Here is a 17,708-nt window from a genome sequence, read left to right as displayed (position 1 = left end):
TGCTCACTCAAGACTCCTGCAGTTTCCTCGGGATTTAGTACTGCTCCCACATCCTGGCGGCTCCCGGTGAGACCGACCCCAGGAGTCTCTCATCGGCCCAGGATTTGCACCCTTCTTCCTGGTAGTCTTGCCCACAACCACTACCTCCACTGCATTCCTCCAGGGGGTAGGGATCCAGCAGGGGTTGTAAGCAGGCGGTGCCTGTCTGCGTGCTTCCGTGGGGAGCAGGGGCTGCCGGTTGTTGTGCAGATGTGTTGGCACTGCGCCCTGTGCGCTCCCTGGGCTGGAAGCTGCAGCCTTTTCGTTGGCAACCATTTTGTAAGCCAGCAAACCCATGGTGAGTGAAGCTGGACCTCATAGGAGAGCCTCACTCCAGATTCGGGAGTCTGAGGATGCCCAGAGCTGCTCTCGGGGCTCCAAAATGCTTCCTTAAAACCTCAGGGATTGAAGTCCGTGGGAGGGCAGTCTTAGCTGTGCCCTTAGCCTGAGGACCATGAAACAACTGATGAAGGTTAAGGGGCATCATTTGGAAAAGCTTGTATGGGGGAGGGGAGCAGGATATGATTCCCTGGGATCCTTCCAAACTCTGGTGTTCACATAGTGTCATGTCAGGCTGCTGGAAAAAGGCACTTAGGCTCCTGGGCCCACACAAGGGTCATTTCATATCTTGTTCTGCACCCTGAAAATAATTTCACATCCTTTATTCTTTCTAAGTCCTGACTTTGGTTTGTTTGTAGATGAAAACAGCAACTGTGACTGTTATCATGCTGTTTACTAAGATGGTTTCTTGTTCTATAGCAACTGAAAGAACAGAAAAATGCTGGCACCAGAACTAATGAGGTGAGTCTTTCTCTGTTGTGAATGGTCTCTAACCAGCAGGTCTGTCCGGGGAGGTTGGCTCAGTACCCCTGGTGGCCGGGGGTCACCTCAAAAAGGGATTCAGACCCAGCAGGGAAGAGCAGTGAATGAGCTTTAGGACACGGTATATCCATGGTAGCAGTAAAAACACTGCTTTCATGCTTTATGGTTGTCAAAAGATTTTGCACACCACTCCTGGACCCTCACAGCACAGTGGAACAGGTATAATGGGTTTCTGTGCTACTCACATTTCACAGGCGAAGAAAGTGAATCATGGGAACTTTGTAAGATTTTGCTAAGGGTACCTGGGAATTACTGTCTGAGCTGGAATTAGAGGCTCGTCTGGGGACTCCCATGCTGAAAATGAAGTGTGGCGAGAGGGTTTTCTCTCCATTGCATTCCCTGCCCGGCGGAATAGTCTTTTTGTCAGTTTCCCTTTTAGAGCCGGATCCTCGAGGAATTATATTTGTAATGTAACATTCAGAAATGAACTACGGACAGAAGTTTGAGACGTTTTCAGCCTTTATGCCCACGTAGCATGCCACCCTTCCATGCCGTGACCAGTGGTGCTCGTGTGGCAGAGTGGGACAAGCCCCGGCCAGGGCAGCGCAGAGATGTGCTATCTAGCCCTGGTTTTGATCTCTGCTCTTTGTGACCTTCTGAGGGCTTAGTTTCTCCTGCAAGCACAGATAGCGGCTGCTCCCCTCTGGTTCTAAGTCATGATGCCTGCATGCGATCGTTTGTAGCAAAACACTTCAAGAATTCTGTTGTATTTCTACCTAAACCAAGGACTCATGACCTGCCAGGCTTTTGCAAATCAGTCCTTGCAGTAAATAATCACACCTGGAACGCACGCTTTCCAGCCCTGTCTGCCTCAGGCTGCAGCAGGGCAGCAGGCAGAGCAGGGCTGAGAGCCAGGAAGCTTCACCTCACAAATAAACCCATCACAAGTTGCTGTTTCCCTATCCACATTTCTTTCTGGTAATCTATAACCCTTGCCATGGTTACAGAAATCTTATCTTTGAGAGAACACTGATATACGATCGTTAGAACTGGGGCATACATTATTGAACGTGGGAATTTTTTTCTGAATTGCAGCCAGCTGGGTTCAGGCTTCCTGCTGCCTGTTGCAGTGCGTATTAGGCTCCTGGAAGCTGCAGGATGTGTGTGTGAATCACTGTATTCCTTTTTTCTTCCTTGTCTCTTTTAAGGGCCCCCTCATCGTTACAGAAGAGCTTCACTCCCTTAGTTTTGAAACCCAGTTGTGCCAGCCTGGTTTGGTCATTGACCTCGAGGTGAGACTTCTGTGCTTCAGACACGGAAAACTTTATTTTTACATTTAACTGTTAGATGCAGTGTTTGTTCTCAATTTTTGTTTTAGACACATTTACTTAATTGCTAAAAAAAGATGGTCTTTTTCAGCTAATACTACCTTGACATTAATTGAATGGTTCAGGAAGCTGGAGAGCTGAATTCACCTTGAGATGTCCTGTGTTGATTTTTTTATACAAAGCACGGAGACTTGTTTCTTAACTGAAAGATCTAACAAAAATAAACTATGAACAAAAGAACTTAGCTTTACATTTTTAGTTTTCAAATATAAAATACGTGCAAATTTACAAGTAATCCCTTGGTTGGTTTTGAGCTTATGCAGCAGTCTGAAGGTGATATTTCTGTGATTCTGACGATTTCAAGGTCTTTGTCATCTTTTAGACGACCTCTCTGCCCATCGTGGTGATCTCCAATGTCAGCCAGCTCCCGAGTGGCTGGGCCTCCATCCTGTGGTACAACATGTTGGTGACAGAACCCAGGGTATGGAAAACACGCCTGCTTTTGTATAGATGTTAACCGAAGACCCCAGGGTCTAGCTTCTGTGCATCTCAAAGAGTCCCTGAAGACCAGATGTTGAGAGAAAAGTGACATAACTGGAGTGACATCGTTAGGGATCTTGAGTAATTCTGGATTAGGGAAGCATGTATATGTATTAGAAATGAGAATTATGGTTTTCCTTCTATGTGAATAAGCTCAGGCAATAGATTTCTTACAACTTTTACTGGGGAAGAGCTCATTTATTGCTTTTATTTTTTAAAAATGTATACATCTGCTAAACAAGCATGCTTCATTCATTTTTTTTTTCTTTTACGCATGCTCCATTCTAAAGTGGATAGTCACTGTTGATTAATTATGGTTGATTCTTATTATTCCTTGCGCTTACATTCTTTTTTTTTTAATATAATTTATTGTCAAGTTAGCTAACATACAGTGTATACAGTATGCTTTTGCCTTCGGGGATAGATTCCCACGATTCATCACTTACATACAACACCCAGTGCTCCTTCCCAGAGTGCCCTCTTCCATGCCCATCACCCATTTTCCCCTCTTCCCCCGATCCATCAACCCTCAGTTTGTTCTCTATATTTTTTTTTTTTCAACGTTTATTCATTTTTGGGACAGAGAGAGACAGAGCATGAACGGGGGAGGGGCAGAGAGAGAGGGAGACACAGAATCGGAAACAGGCTCCAGGCTCTGAGCCATCAGCCCAGAGCCCGATGCGGGGCTCGAACTCACGGACCGCGAGATCGTGACCTGGCTGAAGTCGGACGCCTAACCGACTGCGCCACCCAGGCGCCCCTGTTCTCTATATTTAAGAGTCTCTTATGGTGTGCGCTGACATTCTTTAAAGTCACCGTGAACACTGAATTAGCAAATACTGAGCAATTGCTACTGAGCTGCTCAACGCATGGCCTTGTTGCTGTGTGTTTCCTGTTGAAAGACACCTTCCTAATGTATTTGTTGGCTTATTAATATTGAACTCACGGCCAACAGCACTCTGACTCATGCCTGAACAAAGCTCCTCTAGCACATGTGTTTTCTCCATACAGGTGTATTGTGGCCATCTTGCAGTTAGAACAGCAGACAGCACTTCAGCACTATACTTGGGACCATTTTAAAAATGAAATTTTTAAAAACCAAAAAAACCCACAAAAAGGCAAAAAACATGGCACTAAATAGACCTCAAAAAGGACACTTGCTTATGGTATAAGAGCTGAAACAAGAAGGCAGTTGCTCTGTTTGATAAGTGTTGCTTTGTCTGACCTCTCCTGGAAACATACGTGTTGGGGACTCAAATCTTTCTACTCATTGATATGTCCACCCATTCACAAATGAGCCCAGAAGTGCCGTGAGTAATGATTTGGGGGTTAAAGTAACTTTGAATGAGTAGGTTGAATTCACAAATGTGAATCTGCAAATAACAAGAATCAACTGTGTTTCTCTTCTGTGAAAACTGTGTGTCACAGAAACCAGAACTGAACTTTGAGACAGATCCATGTTTTAGTGCCTTGCTTATGACCACTGACCTTACCTTTTGGGTGTTTTCTCTCCAGAATCTGTCCTTCTTCCTGAACCCACCCTGTGCACGATGGTCTCAGCTTTCAGAGGTGCTGAGTTGGCAGTTTTCTTCTGTCACCAAAAGAGGTCTCAATGTGGACCAGCTGAACATGCTGGGAGAGAAGCTACTTGGTATGAACTCTTTATGTATATAAAAATTGAAATTTATAAAAATATCTCAATTTGTTCTTTTTCCCTCTTTGCTGTCTATTTTGTTCAAGATAGAAGAGTGTCAAAAAAAAAAAAATGTGTGGGCTTTTCCAGCTGCAGCTTATTATAGCTAAATGAGAACTATAGCTCACCTTGGAAGGACGTATAGATCTGATAAAAGACTTAAATGAATCATTTCATGATTATCTAATATTAACATTTCTGAGCAGGTTTCCTAAGGGAAATATTTTTGAATTACGTAAAATACATTAGTTGTGGCTAAAAGAAGTTCCTTGATAAGAAAGATGAAGTCTTATTAACCTTGGGGAGAAAAAAAGCCAAGTACGCAGCATGGTAAGAATAATAAGGTCCTGGGGCCACCCACCGCATAGCATACACCCAAGACTCTTGCCTCAGGTGGCCCAGGTACATGGAGACACTGTCCACATCAGGATGAAATCCTTGAGCAGCAGTTTTGCGTGATTGGCAGGATCCAGCCATGATAGAAAATTCCCTTTCAGGAGCTAATATCATGAATTTATTAGTCTTCCACATAAGGCGATCCGAGACCTGCTAGTCTCAAGGTCAAATCTTGGATGAATGGGACTATCTGAACTATTTCTTTAAAAATCCATAGGCAGCTTTTTTTCCAGATTTGCTTTCTGTACAGGAGAATTGTGTGTATTGCAAATACCAGTAGACTTCCTAACTACGTAGGTCTCAGCAGTGCCTTCTCGTGGCCATGTAACTGTCACAGTGGGGTCTTACACTATTTAAGAAGATGTAAGAAATTACATTGCTCCATTTCCTTATTTGGTGTGAATTAAGACATATCATTTCTGCCTATAAAGGCTTATTTGTGGTTCTCTGCAAAGAGAGGTGATGGGTTCACCACCTTGTACAGCCTTGGCTGCTTTAATTCATGTAGCTGGCAACCTCTAGGCTTCCTTTCCCCTCATTTCTCTCCCTTGACTTTTGATTTGCGTCACCCTCCCGAGTCCATGTCCCATCCGGAGGAGGGCCAAGAGAAGTGCCAAATGATATCCAAGATAAGCTTGAAAAGCCAAGTGTCAGTTAAATAGATCACCTAGGGGTGATCAAGATTTGAGCGAGCTCTGGAGGACCACTGGGAGAGGAGCCTGCTGAGGAAGGAGGAGGCAGTGGGAGAGGATACTGCACTGAGAGGGATGACTGAGGCTTCTCCAGAAAGCATAGTTGATTAGCATTAATGTGTCTGAGAATATCAACCACGTACATACAGTCTTCCTCTTTGGGGTGTTGGCTCTTTTCTTTGAAAGGAAATATAAGAGCTATCAGTGTAACCAAAGCTTCAGAATCAGTGTTTTGTTTCCTGAAACAGCTTATTTTTATTTGGCTAGGTCCTAATGCTGGCCCCGATGGTCTCATTCCGTGGACGAGGTTCTGTAAGGTGGGTGCCCTTGGGTCGTACCCTCTCTGAGTGCTCGCTCCCTGTTGAGGTTCTTGTAGTTTTTGCTGTGGTAGTGATTTAACTGTGTGCTTATTTTGGCATGTTTGTCTCTGGCCCATGGAACCCCTTGGGCAAGTTGTTTACTTTCCTTCAGTGGAGAAGGTCAGTCTCCAAGTGTGTGTCGGACAGGAAGGGCCTGTGTGTGTGATAACATTCTTTCATATCTGAAATGAGTCTTGTGTTTACACACACGGATACCTTGCCTGGCAGCATTTTAGCCCCGTTCATGAGAAATGTGTGCTCTGTGCTGGATTGCACAGCCTGATGGGCCAGATGAGTTTCCCCAACCCTGCTCAAGCAGAGGGACCAGTTGGAGGGAATAATCAGACCCCATGGGGGTCACCAGACGGTGCTGACAAGCTCAGGCTACTGCATTTTACTAGTACGAGGGCAGCTTTTGTTCTGCGTTCACCCTGGAGGTCATTCCCTGGCTGGTTCGCTGCAGTTTAGAGAGGGAAGCAGAGCCTGGCCCAGGAAATAGCCTGGTGTCTGCAAGCTGATAAGGGGAGGGGCGGCTCTGGAGGGGACAGCGTTCGTTTTGGCAGCTGGGCAGGCTTTGCAAATTAAAATCCAATCTGATGGTGGGAAGAGGCCTGGTAAGTCACTATTTTGAATTTCCTTGTTCCTAATGTGTGCGTTTGTACACTTGCAGGAAAATATAAATGACAAAAATTTTCCTTTCTGGCTTTGGATTGAAAGCATCCTTGAACTCATTAAAAAACACCTGCTCTCTCTCTGGAATGATGGGTAAGGGCCACGGATAGATTTATTTTTGAAACCTATTTTTAGCACACACTTCCTTACTGTAAGGCTGAGACAGGCCTGACCTGGACAGACCTCATTATTTGACAAGACTGGTGTGCATCTCACAGAAATGGATGCTTCCAGGCCGTCCCTTCAGGGCTTCATGATAGTGGAACCTCATCAGATTAAACTTCTGCATGTGCATAGTATTATGCATATGTATTTTTAACATTTAATTAAAAACGTTTTAGTGCCATTCATGCGTTCACTCATTTAACAAAATTTCTTAAGTACCTATGTACTATATTGCCCTTAGGAAAGAAGAAAAACTTTTTTAACTTGGTGAGTTGTTTTTATCTAACTTATTCCAGGATCAGTTGATGCTTCAACAAAGGCTTTAACTTGGTCAGAAGTGCTAGAACATAGAAATATATTGTTTGAATTTTTCTTTCCAGTATATAAGATGCAGAAATTCAGACATTTTCATGGCCTGTAAAAATCATCAAGTGAAAAAAAGGTCATCAGATAAACATAAAAGGCTCATTAATCCAGCAAATATTTATTGATCATCTGTAGTATCCTATTGGCACTGTTAATGATTTTTTTAGACTTAAGCATACAAGTATCTAAGTGAAATACATCCCCAAGTGTCAATTAAATAGGGTTTAAAACATCTAAAATACACATTTTTATCCTATGTTCTTTTGTCAAGTTTCAGTAATCTAGTTCACTTGTAAGTTGGCATGAAAATTCAAAACCTGGCTGAATTTCAGAGTACTTCCTCAATCTGTTTGCACACCCAGGTGTATCGTGGGCTTTATCAGCAAGGAGCGAGAGCGTGCCCTGCTGAAGGATCAGCAGCCAGGGACGTTCCTGCTGCGGTTCAGTGAGAGCTGCCGGGAAGGGGCCATCACGTTCACGTGGGTGGAGCGGTCCCAGAACGGAGGGGGTAAGTGAGGGCCTGTGCCTCCATTAGCACCATGCGCGTGAAAGTCCTTCCTCATCGCTGCAAATCAACTTGTACAAATAATGAGCTTTTGACATAAAATTACAGATCCTACACTTACCCCCAACTGAGCCTCCCAGATAGGATTTAATACATTGCCTTGAATATTTGTGATTCACTACCTGGGTCGTACTGTGGAAATGATGGTTTTTAAAAGACAAGGCCAGGAGTGCCTGGGTGGCTCAGTCGGTTAAGTGTCCGACTTCGGCTCAGGTCATGATCTCGTAGCTAGTGAGTTCGAGTCCTGCATTGGGCTCTGTGCTAACAGCTCCCAGCCTGGAGCCTGCTTTGGATTCTGTGTCTCCCTCTCTCTCTGCCCCTCCCCTGCTTGCTCTCTGTCAAAAATGAATAAACATTTTTTTTTTAAATAATAAATAAAAGACTGGGCCAGGTTCTTCTCTTTTCGTCAGAGTTGTTATCGGTAGATGAAGGATGTGAGTCAGCATGGCTGGCAACCAGTTTTGGGAGGAAACCCACTTTGTACAGGCACATGCTTCCAGACTCGCTGTGGGGGATCCCATGTGGGAGCACACCTGCAGGCAAGCTCTGTGAGGGGTCCTGGGGACTGGGGTACAGCCCTCCACTCTGCCTTCAAACAGAGCAAGTGCAAGTTCGTCTTTGCTCTGCCTTGGGTTTCTGTGGCTAAAAGGCCCCGAACACCTTCGCATTATGGAACAGGTTTCTGGGGAGGAGGCTGAACACCAGAGATGGAGAATGACAGAGACAAAATGGTTCCTTTTCTCAGTTGCTTATAGTTTGCTGTATTTGAGGGACTGGAGGAGAAACTGATTTGTTCCAATGACTCTTCTGCTTTCGGTGGAAGGATGCAACAAGATGGGATACTTTTCTTGTTCTGGTTTTTTTTTTTTTTTTTTTTCTCCAAATAAAAATACAGGAAAGCTGGGGTTAGGGCACAGTGTAGGCAGTAGACGTTAGAAGCTGCCTTTTCACCTTGTCTGCAGGTAGTGCCTTTCCTCAGCTGACTGAGGGATGGAACTAGCAAAGCAGGCATGGAGGAGGACATCCTTGGCAACCAGAAAGCCTAAGCAGGCCAGCACCAGCTAGCGAGCTTTAGGGTGCCTGCGTAGTCTGAAGTTGTAGAACAGAGTCCCCATAGCACCTGACCAGCAGCCCCTGGAATGTGTGCACCCAGAAGCGAGCTTCTGGATCAGTTAGGAAGCAGGATTCAAACGAAGTCTGCGAATAAGTCCACGAGTGAATTAAACTGGTTTATTACAGTAAGGATTAGAAGAAAAAGTAGTAAATAGGGTCTTTTTTTTATTTGTTTAAAAAATTGTTTTCCACGTATTGGCATCATTTATTTCAATAAAAAATTTCATTTTCCAGTCTGAAAAGAAAAAAAACCAGAAAGTGAAATTGTTTTTTATTAACTTACTCTGTGACTTGAGCCAAGGTGGCCAAATTAGTATTTATTTTTCTGCCTGTGGTTGGATGCATCATGAAAGATTCAGGCTGCTAAAGATGTTTAATAATCCTCTCCTTGCCAGGTTTACAAGTTGCAGCAAATGATGACAAATGCAGTGTTGTTGCATTACTAGCAAGTAAATGGCTGCCTTTATTTTTCCTGTTTCTAAGAAAGGATTATAATTTAGAAGTAGAGGGGCGTACTGTATTGTAAATCCTCTACTGTGCTTAGTTCTAACCAGGTTCACTCACATCCACAAACTCTGCAATGTGTTGTTTCTCTCCTCTAGTGTTTTGGGATAGTCCGTGGGACTCACTGAGCTCTTCTTTTCAGAACCTTACTTCCATGCAGTGGAACCCTACACGAAGAAAGAACTTTCTGCTGTTACTTTCCCTGATATTATTCGCAATTACAAAGTCATGGCTGCTGAAAATATTCCAGAGAATCCCCTGAAGTATCTGTATCCAAATATTGATAAGGACCATGCCTTTGGGAAATACTACTCCAGGCCAAAGGAAGGTATGTGGGGAAAGCGTGTAATCATTGCCCTGATGAGCAATAGCACAGTTCAGTCATTCCTGGTGCCTATGTTCTCATTTTATTGTTAATCCAAAGGTTTGCTAGAGACAGGGTTTAATAACACACACTGCTCTTACCTTCCTGTAAGTACACGGTGCCTGTATAGACTTCACCCACGCCCTGTCATTAACCCAGAACTTGAATCGCTGCAAGCAGGCTTTCCAAAGATGGTATAAACCCAGCATAGTTGAAACATGTTATTTGGTCTGATACGGATAGTAAGAAATGAACAAATAACGTCTTATTTTAAGAGGTGTCGAAAAAGTCCATTTTGGTCTTGTGTATTTGTTACACTGTTACCTTTTCTACATGGAAAGAGGTGAATGGCAGGAACACCATGGCCAACTCGTTTATTACCAGCCTGTTCCTGTAAAATTAGGGAACTAAGGCCCAGGAGAGGGAAAACAGTTCATTCAAGGTAATCCAGTTAATCTATTAGATCGTATTATTTCTAGTGATTATTGTTAAGAGCACACCTAGGCTTAGAACACAGGTCACCTGCTTCTCCATCTTCACTGAATTGCATTTCAGAACGTTCAAGTTAGACTGATCTGGTTTGGAACACGCCAACAAATTTTATTACATTTTAGAAGCCGGCATCTCAATATTAGCGCAATTGCTTTGGGAAGAAGACGCCCCCAGCTTCACCTTGACAGCTGTGTGTATCACACCAGCCAGGCCAGGACCAGAACACCAGACAGAACTTCACACGTCTGACATCCCAACTCCTGCGGGATGTCAAGCCTGGGAAGGAGAAACCTCTCAGCTTGACTTCTGTACCGAGCTCCCCTCCCTTCCCTTTGACTTGCTCCTAGATTCCCCCCAGGATTTCAGGTGACTCAGGCAGGGAAGTCACAACCCCTTAAAGTTACGGCACTCTAACCTGACTGTCAAGAAAAATGGTAAAACTTTCATGAAAGAATGTTGACCATCTGTTGTTGTGTGAGGTCTGCTAACGGAAAGCTGTACCCGATGTGTTTGCTTCCAGCTCCAGAACCAATGGAACTTGATGGCCCTAAAGGAACTGGATACATCAAGACTGAATTGATTTCTGTGTCTGAAGTGTAAGTGAACACAGAAGAGTACCATGTTTAAACACCTCAATCCAGCCCTGCTCCTGGCTGGGGCCTGGTGAAGATGCTTGTACTTTGCTTTTTCGTTGTAATTGCTGCTGCTGCCGCCACGGTCGGACTTGTTGGAAAGATCCTAAATAGAGATCCCGGTGTCACTGCCTATCAGAATTAAACTGCCTTTATAAACAAACAAAAAAAGAAAAGAAAAGAAAACCACCCAAGGTTGTTTTTAAGGTTTATAAATTCCCTCCAAACTGATACTTTGAAAAAGTATAAATAAAATGAACAAAAATTGATCAGAGTGGGAAAGTAGTTTTTTTCAATTGAGGAAAGGCCAAAGTGATGATTGAGATACACTTTTTCCGCTTGCTTTTATTTTGTTGTTTCATTTTGTAAAAGGTAGAAAAAAATTTGGAAAAGTCATTGTCAGTTATTTGGCCTGCAGCACTGTCTTGGGGTGAATGGATGTAGCCTTCATGTAAAAACACTCTGGAGCAGCTTTATCTGCATACAAACCTCAAGGTAGGGATGAGGGACTCCCCAGACATTTCTCTGGTGCCTCTGGGGCCACTGGCCGCCCCGAGGCATCATCCTCTCAGGGTGACACCCCGCACACGCTCCCACACAGGTCCAACCAGGCAGAAGCGGCACAGGGTCCAGTCTGGCTATTTCCCACTCACATCTCTAGAGTCCCGTACGTTTCCCAAGGGGCTGGGCTGGGGACGCGAACCTCCCGTGATCCGTGCTTTTCCCGACGTACCGTCCGAGTGTATGCACTCAGCTGAACTGAAAGTGTCCAGTGATGATTCCGTCGCAGGCCGAGGACGAGGTGTCCCAGTGTGCCTCTAGACGTTAACATCTCCTTCTCCTTTCTCCCCGTTTTAGTCATCCTTCTCGACTTCAGACCACAGACAATCTTCTCCCCATGTCTCCTGAGGAGTTTGACGAGGTGTCTCGGATAGTGGGTCCTGTAGAATTCGACACTATGGTGAGTACCCGCGAGGGTGTTCTCCGCGCTCGCGGACCGCGTGCTCTGTGAGGCTGGGAGGGCGCCCGCAGACCCCCGGCTTGTCCGCTGCATGCTGGAAGGAGCCTCTGCCAGCCAGGGCGCTTTCTAGATCCGCGTGACGCGTCGGAGCCTGGTGTGCTTACACGGGCCACGTGGTCCCCGGGAGCCTTGTTCCCGGTGCTCTCTGCCCTTCCGAGAACCAAATGGCATCTCAGATATTTAAAAGTTCCCCTTCTGCCCTTCCAAGTTGTCCTTGTAAAGTTCTTCATATATTAAGGAGCTATGACTTCTCTGGTAAGAAACCGTAAGAAGTGCCGTTTTTCTTAAGGGAGAGGACTGGCCCTTGGTGGCTATGATAATGACAGACGCCTCACCAGCAGCGATGAAACGGCTTCACCTGCTTCACACTTGAGAGCTAATCTGTACGGCTCGCCCCTGCCAGGAGTAGACGGTTCCAGGAGTGACAGAGTTATGAGTGCCATGACCACAATAGGAACAGGGCTGTCCACAATAGAGAGGATCTCCCTCTGGGAGAGTGTTTCAGTAAATCAAATAGTATTGTTTGCCTGTCAGACTGAAATCCTTCCTCCTAAAGCCTTTTTTCGGTTGGCTGGAATTTTGCTGATGGTGTTTAATTTTAAGCTCTTTCCCACATGAAGCGATTCCAGTGTGTTTTTAAACATGTGTTTAATCCTTTAAAAAACTCCTCTCTGAGTTATTGCTATCATTTCTTCATCACTGCATACCTGGGGCCTGCATAGACCGTGTGCTCAGTAACGAGGGAGGGGGTCAGGGAAGGCAAAGGAGAGCGGGGCAGAGGGGCCGCTGTTCAGATGCCCAGGGTCATTCAGCCACGTGTTCAGGGAATGCGTGTGTGTGACCGTAGCACCTATTTGGAGTCAAGTTTCTGGAATGTAACTTTTTTCTTGGTCCTTTTTTCTCACCTGAAGCACGGGATAAAATCTTCAGGGATTGTAATTTCTTACACCTTCCTGATTGTTGAGAATGACAAAAAGTCACTTCTGTTCCTGTTGGCATATGTAAAATGAACCTTTTATATGTGCGAGGATGCACCCTCTGTTGGAAGGTATCCCCCGACTCTGCTAAAAAGTGCCTTATGAGCCTGACACAGAAATGGAACAATATGTATAAAGCCCTGTTCCAAGGATGTACCATCTGTTGGTGGCACCACAAAATGGCAGATCTTCTTTTGCACCTTCTTTGTTGTTCCTATGCAAGTTACATTATCATCGTGACCATCATTAATAGGTGACACTTACTAAGCACTTACTGTGTACCGGGCACTCCACAGGTAGGAACTTATTCAGTCTTCACAACCACCTTCCGAGTTAGGTGTTATTGTTATTCTCACTTTTACAGTGTGGTAAAGAGCCACCCCACTCCCCAAAACTGTATAACTTGACTAAGATCAAACAGCTAGTGAATGATGGCATGAATATTTGAATCCACCTGATGTGTCTCTAGCGTGCATGCTCTTGTCCACTCTCCTGGAATGCCTCCCAGAAAAAACAGAGCTTTGTTTCATTCAAAACATCCACCATAGAGAAGCTGTTTGCACAGGACTGAGTAGGTTTTGGGTGAGAGGCCTGTGTTTGGGATTTGGAAGTCAGAGCTCCAACTCTGTCATCACCATTATTCCCCTTGACCTTGAGAAAATAAGATGGATTAGTTGCCCCACTCTGTGCCAGCAGTGTGACTGCTTTCTCTCTGCTCTTGGAATGATACTGTCAGAGCAATTTAAATACTCTCAATAAATGCCAGGAAATGGTTTTATGGTCTCTGGATGACCCCCCATGGCCATTCCATGCCATTCCAGATGATTTCCTTCATTCCATTTGTAGGGGGAAATAAACCTATTTTATGCGCGTGCACATGCGCGCACACAGACACACACACACACACACACACACACCTCCAGCCTAAATCTTTAGAAGACCAAAAGAACTAGAAGAAGCTATAATATGGGCATGGCACTGGCTAGACAAAATAAGAATTGGATTACTCTCCAAATTTTGTCTCACATCATCTGTCCTCAACCGTGGCCACGATTTCCATTCAGCGTCTCCTAGCGTGAGGGCAGATGCTCCGAAATGGAGCTCCCTCTCTGAGAGCTGGCTCTTTCCGCCACGTCTGGAGGCGGCAGCTCTGGACTATGGTCAGGAACAGGAGCGGTGCAGGCTCCGGAGGAAATTGTCCAAGAGAGACAGAGCACCAGTGTTTTCTGCAGGATGACTTATTTGTTTAGTCTGGATTTCCTGTACAATAAACTTTTTCCTCTGGGACTACATGAGAAACAGTCTACTCTCCTAGAGGCCTCTGGTCAAAGCTGACAAGTACAACAGGAACATTGGTTAATCATCTGCTATTTCCCATCTACCACACTAGGTATTGCACATGTTACCTGATTTATTCCTCCCAGCGTACCTTTATGCTTAACAGTTTAGTCTTGTGGGGTTTTTTTTAACGTTTGTTTATTTTTGAGAGAATAGAGAGAGGGAGAGAGAAAGAGTCGGGGAGGGGCGGAGAGAGAGGGAGACACAGAATCCAAAGCAGGCTCTGGGCTCTGAGCTGTCAGCACAGAGTCCCATATGGGGCTTGAACCATGAGATCATGACCTGAGCCGAAGTCAGATGCTTAACCGGCTGAGCCACCCAGGCGCCCCTAGTCCTGTGTTTCTGTCGGTATTCTGGGCCCCACACGATTTCCTGGTGTTGGGTGGCGTGGCTGTTGTAGAACGTTCAGCAGCATCCCTGGCCTCTACCCACTAATTGTGGGTCGTGACACACCCAGTCATGACCATCATGAATGTCTTCAGACATTGCCAGAGGACAGAGTCATCCCCAGCGGAGAGCGCCTGGTCTAAGGGGAGAGCCCAGCATGGAGCTGAGATGGAAGTCAGTGGCAGGCTGGTGTTCTTTGGGCGAGCAGCATACTGCCTACAGGGGCCCCATTCAGTGCAGCTGGCCAGGCGGCACTGCCAGAAGAGGCGAAGGGACTCCTAATAATTCTGCTTCTCTAGTGTGTGCCTGAAAGACATTCATTTATCATTCCTACTGCGTGGCCTTTAAGGAGATTCACCACCTCCCCCACATCCCGTCCTCCCTCTGGCATAGCGCGCAGTGTTGCCTCACCCGTTTTTACACGAGCAGATTTGCCACGTTGCTCTGCCCCCAGACTTGCACAACAGCAGAAAGCTTTATGTGGCCTGGACGAACTGACAGAATTAAGCCGGCAGGCTGCAGAGGAATAATCCATCAGCTTAGATAAAAAAGGTCTCGATTAGTCCAGGAAAAAGGGTGGATAGCACATGCTGAAGGCCCTCTAATTCCATGGTGGTTATTTGCTGTTAAAGTGTCTTCCTGCTTGCTACCCCACTGTAGAACAGACAAGGGGTGTTAAATAAATGAATCTGCATTTCATGAGAGCAGTGTAATAAACTTAACCACATTTTATCTTTTCACAGATGAATGCAGTATAGACCATGAATTTTTCTCATCTTCTCTGGCGACATTTTTCCTTCCCATCTGTGATTCCCTCCTGCTACTCTGTTCCTTCACATCCTGTGTTTCTAGGGAAATGAAACAAAGGTGAACAAATTTGCTGCAACCTGTTGATAGCAAGTGGATTTTTCCCTAATTCACAAACGTCTGTTACTCTGAAGGGCTTCATGCATCTTATGAAAGGTAAAATTGAAAGGCCCTCCCCATAGAGTGGGTTTTAGAAATGAAAAATATCCAGATAACACTGAAAACATGAGGGCTAGAATGAGAATCTTTTGGGAAAGGTGGGGGGGTGGCTTAGTAGCACTTAGTAAATGCTGTGCACAAAGTCCATGCCCAGCTGTTACAGGTTGTTGGATAGATCACATGGTCATATAGGGAACTTCTTGATGTAGGATTGGCACACTCCTATTCTGGAGAACTCTTATTTGTTCCCTCTGCTTTAAATATGGCTGGACGCTTTCCATTGGTTTACCTATGGAATAGTTCAAAGCTAAGTTGAATAGAAGTACATAAACTGTTTACCAAAGGTAGCCATCCTGTATCTAGAGGCAGGGATACAAGCTGTGTTCTTCCACACTAGCCATTTAAAGCTAAAAGCAAATTCTCTCTCTTGGGAGAATTTGCTTTTCTGTGTGTTATGGCATGATGTTACTGGCTAGTATCAGTACAAGGAAATATATTTTCCAAATTCATAAGTAGTTTTTTTCTGTTTAAACCTTGATATCCAGAGCTGCCTGTCTCCTGCCTTTATCATGGTCCCTAGTAAATGAAATTGTCTTCCCACTTCTATTCAAGGGAGCCAGGCTGTTAACAACAGCTCTCTCAAGGCAAAATCCTGTTTTTATGCAAAAAGTTGAAGTTAAGACCAACTCAGAAATTTAATTCATGTTTCTTAAATGGGTTAATTTGTCTTTATTGTTATTAGTTGGTATTTAGTCTTGGGCATAAACTTTTCAAATCTGGAAGAAAAAATAGTAATTGACAATTAACCAGAGATAATATGAGAATCAAATCATTTGAAAACTCGTCCTGTATAACTGCATTGAGAATTGCATGTTTTTCACTGATAAATGTGTGTCTCTGACAAATACATTTGCAAATGGTTCCATTATCTCTCCTGTGCTTTTTCTAGACTGCTTTCTGATGTTTTGTGAAGTGTGTTTTGTCATTTACCGTCTTCCTTCACCTGCACTGACACAGGTCAGTGGTTGAGCAGGGCGGGTCTGACAGGCTCCTCCAGATAACTCTCACACACTGCTGGCTTTGTAGCCGGGCCCTCATTTCCCCTGCTGTCACCACCACAGTTACACTGTTGTGTGAAAATGCCATATTGTTCTGGGGGGGGGACGAAGTTTCTTGAAGTCTATTTTTAAAATTAAAACCAAAGTTCACGTATTGCGTTTAATACAATATGCACATGGCGCTTTCCTCCTCTCGGTTTTTACATAAGACCCACATGAGTCTGGCTGGCTTTGCATGGACTTTTTAAATTGAAATGAGGAAGGAACACAGAAGAGCACATTAACAAAGGTATTGTTTCTAATTGTTGGCATTTAACTATTTGGTATATTTTTGCCCTTGGAGAACAACCTGGCACGGTTTCATTTTACTGCGCCAGCCCAGAGGTTTTGTTTACTCTTAACAAGTATTGAAATTCGATTGTTAGTCTCTTATGAACGGCATTCGGTGTAAAGATTTTAAAAGTTACTGGCATTAAGTACAGGTTTGATGTTTTTCTCATAGTTTCCTACTTATGATTAAACGTAAAAATGTGTGAGTTCTTATTTTTAAGCAAGGTTAATAACAGCTCGTTCCTGAGCGCTGCCCCTGCCCAGCCTGCTCACAGTCAGAACCGCGGTGGCGGAAGGGACAGGGGAAGACAGCAGGCAGGAGGCATTATTGGAATAAGCTGCAGCATGTACCATAAAAAGCAAACAAAAAAAAGTGCTCCAGTCTTGCTGACCACAGCTGCCTCCAAACGCACGAATCATTTGGCAGTTATTTTGAAACGAATTTTGGTACTGCTGATACAAGTTTTTAACTTAAAAATACATGTAAAGTGGGACTCTGGCTTGTCTCCAAAGCCGCATCTCAGCCCCACATCCCAGGATTGGAGGAGCTAGCTCTTCCTGAGGAGTCACTGCGCCCACGCCAAAAGGGGCCATTTTTCTCCAAAGATGTTGGAAACTAGAAAGCCATGACCTTCTCAAAGTAAAAGGCACCGCGTGCCGGAAAAAAAATAGTGTGATGAAAGACATAATCGCCACTTAGACATAAATGTGGCAGGTTAAACTTAACTATTATCTGAAGAGTCGTCAGGGAAGAGTGGTGGAGACTTGAATTCTGGCATCATAACAAATAGGACCGTTCTCATCTCTGCATCTGCAGTATTTACATCTAGGAAATATAAAGTTTCTTCGTAATAAACATAGAGAACTGTATTTCTACAGTAGATAAGGC

General features: G+C 44.6%; 1 protein-coding gene across 1 annotated transcript in view; it reads left to right on the top strand.

Annotated features, from left to right (window-relative positions):
* The window catches only part of STAT1 (signal transducer and activator of transcription 1), a 42,813-nt gene extending 26,454 nt beyond the window's left edge, over positions 1–16,359 (top strand). The window contains exons 15-25 of the mRNA XM_045480549.1: positions 799–840; positions 2,070–2,153; positions 2,572–2,670; positions 4,245–4,380; positions 5,778–5,827; positions 6,540–6,634; positions 7,435–7,580; positions 9,397–9,582; positions 10,631–10,706; positions 11,601–11,703; positions 15,209–16,359. Coding sequence (XP_045336505.1) covers positions 799–840; positions 2,070–2,153; positions 2,572–2,670; positions 4,245–4,380; positions 5,778–5,827; positions 6,540–6,634; positions 7,435–7,580; positions 9,397–9,582; positions 10,631–10,706; positions 11,601–11,703; positions 15,209–15,223 — 1,032 coding nt within the window. The 3' untranslated portion in view covers positions 15,224–16,359. The remainder of the gene's footprint in view (positions 1–798; positions 841–2,069; positions 2,154–2,571; positions 2,671–4,244; positions 4,381–5,777; positions 5,828–6,539; positions 6,635–7,434; positions 7,581–9,396; positions 9,583–10,630; positions 10,707–11,600; positions 11,704–15,208) is intronic.
* Positions 16,360–17,708: the final 1,349 nt, after the last annotated feature.

The sequence above is a fragment of the Leopardus geoffroyi genome, chromosome C1 (genome assembly GCF_018350155.1).
Source record: "Leopardus geoffroyi isolate Oge1 chromosome C1, O.geoffroyi_Oge1_pat1.0, whole genome shotgun sequence".
Lineage (NCBI taxonomy): Eukaryota > Metazoa > Chordata > Mammalia > Carnivora > Felidae > Leopardus > Leopardus geoffroyi.
The sequence above is the reverse complement of the archived record's forward strand: the minus strand, read 5'-3'. Positions and strand labels throughout refer to the sequence as shown.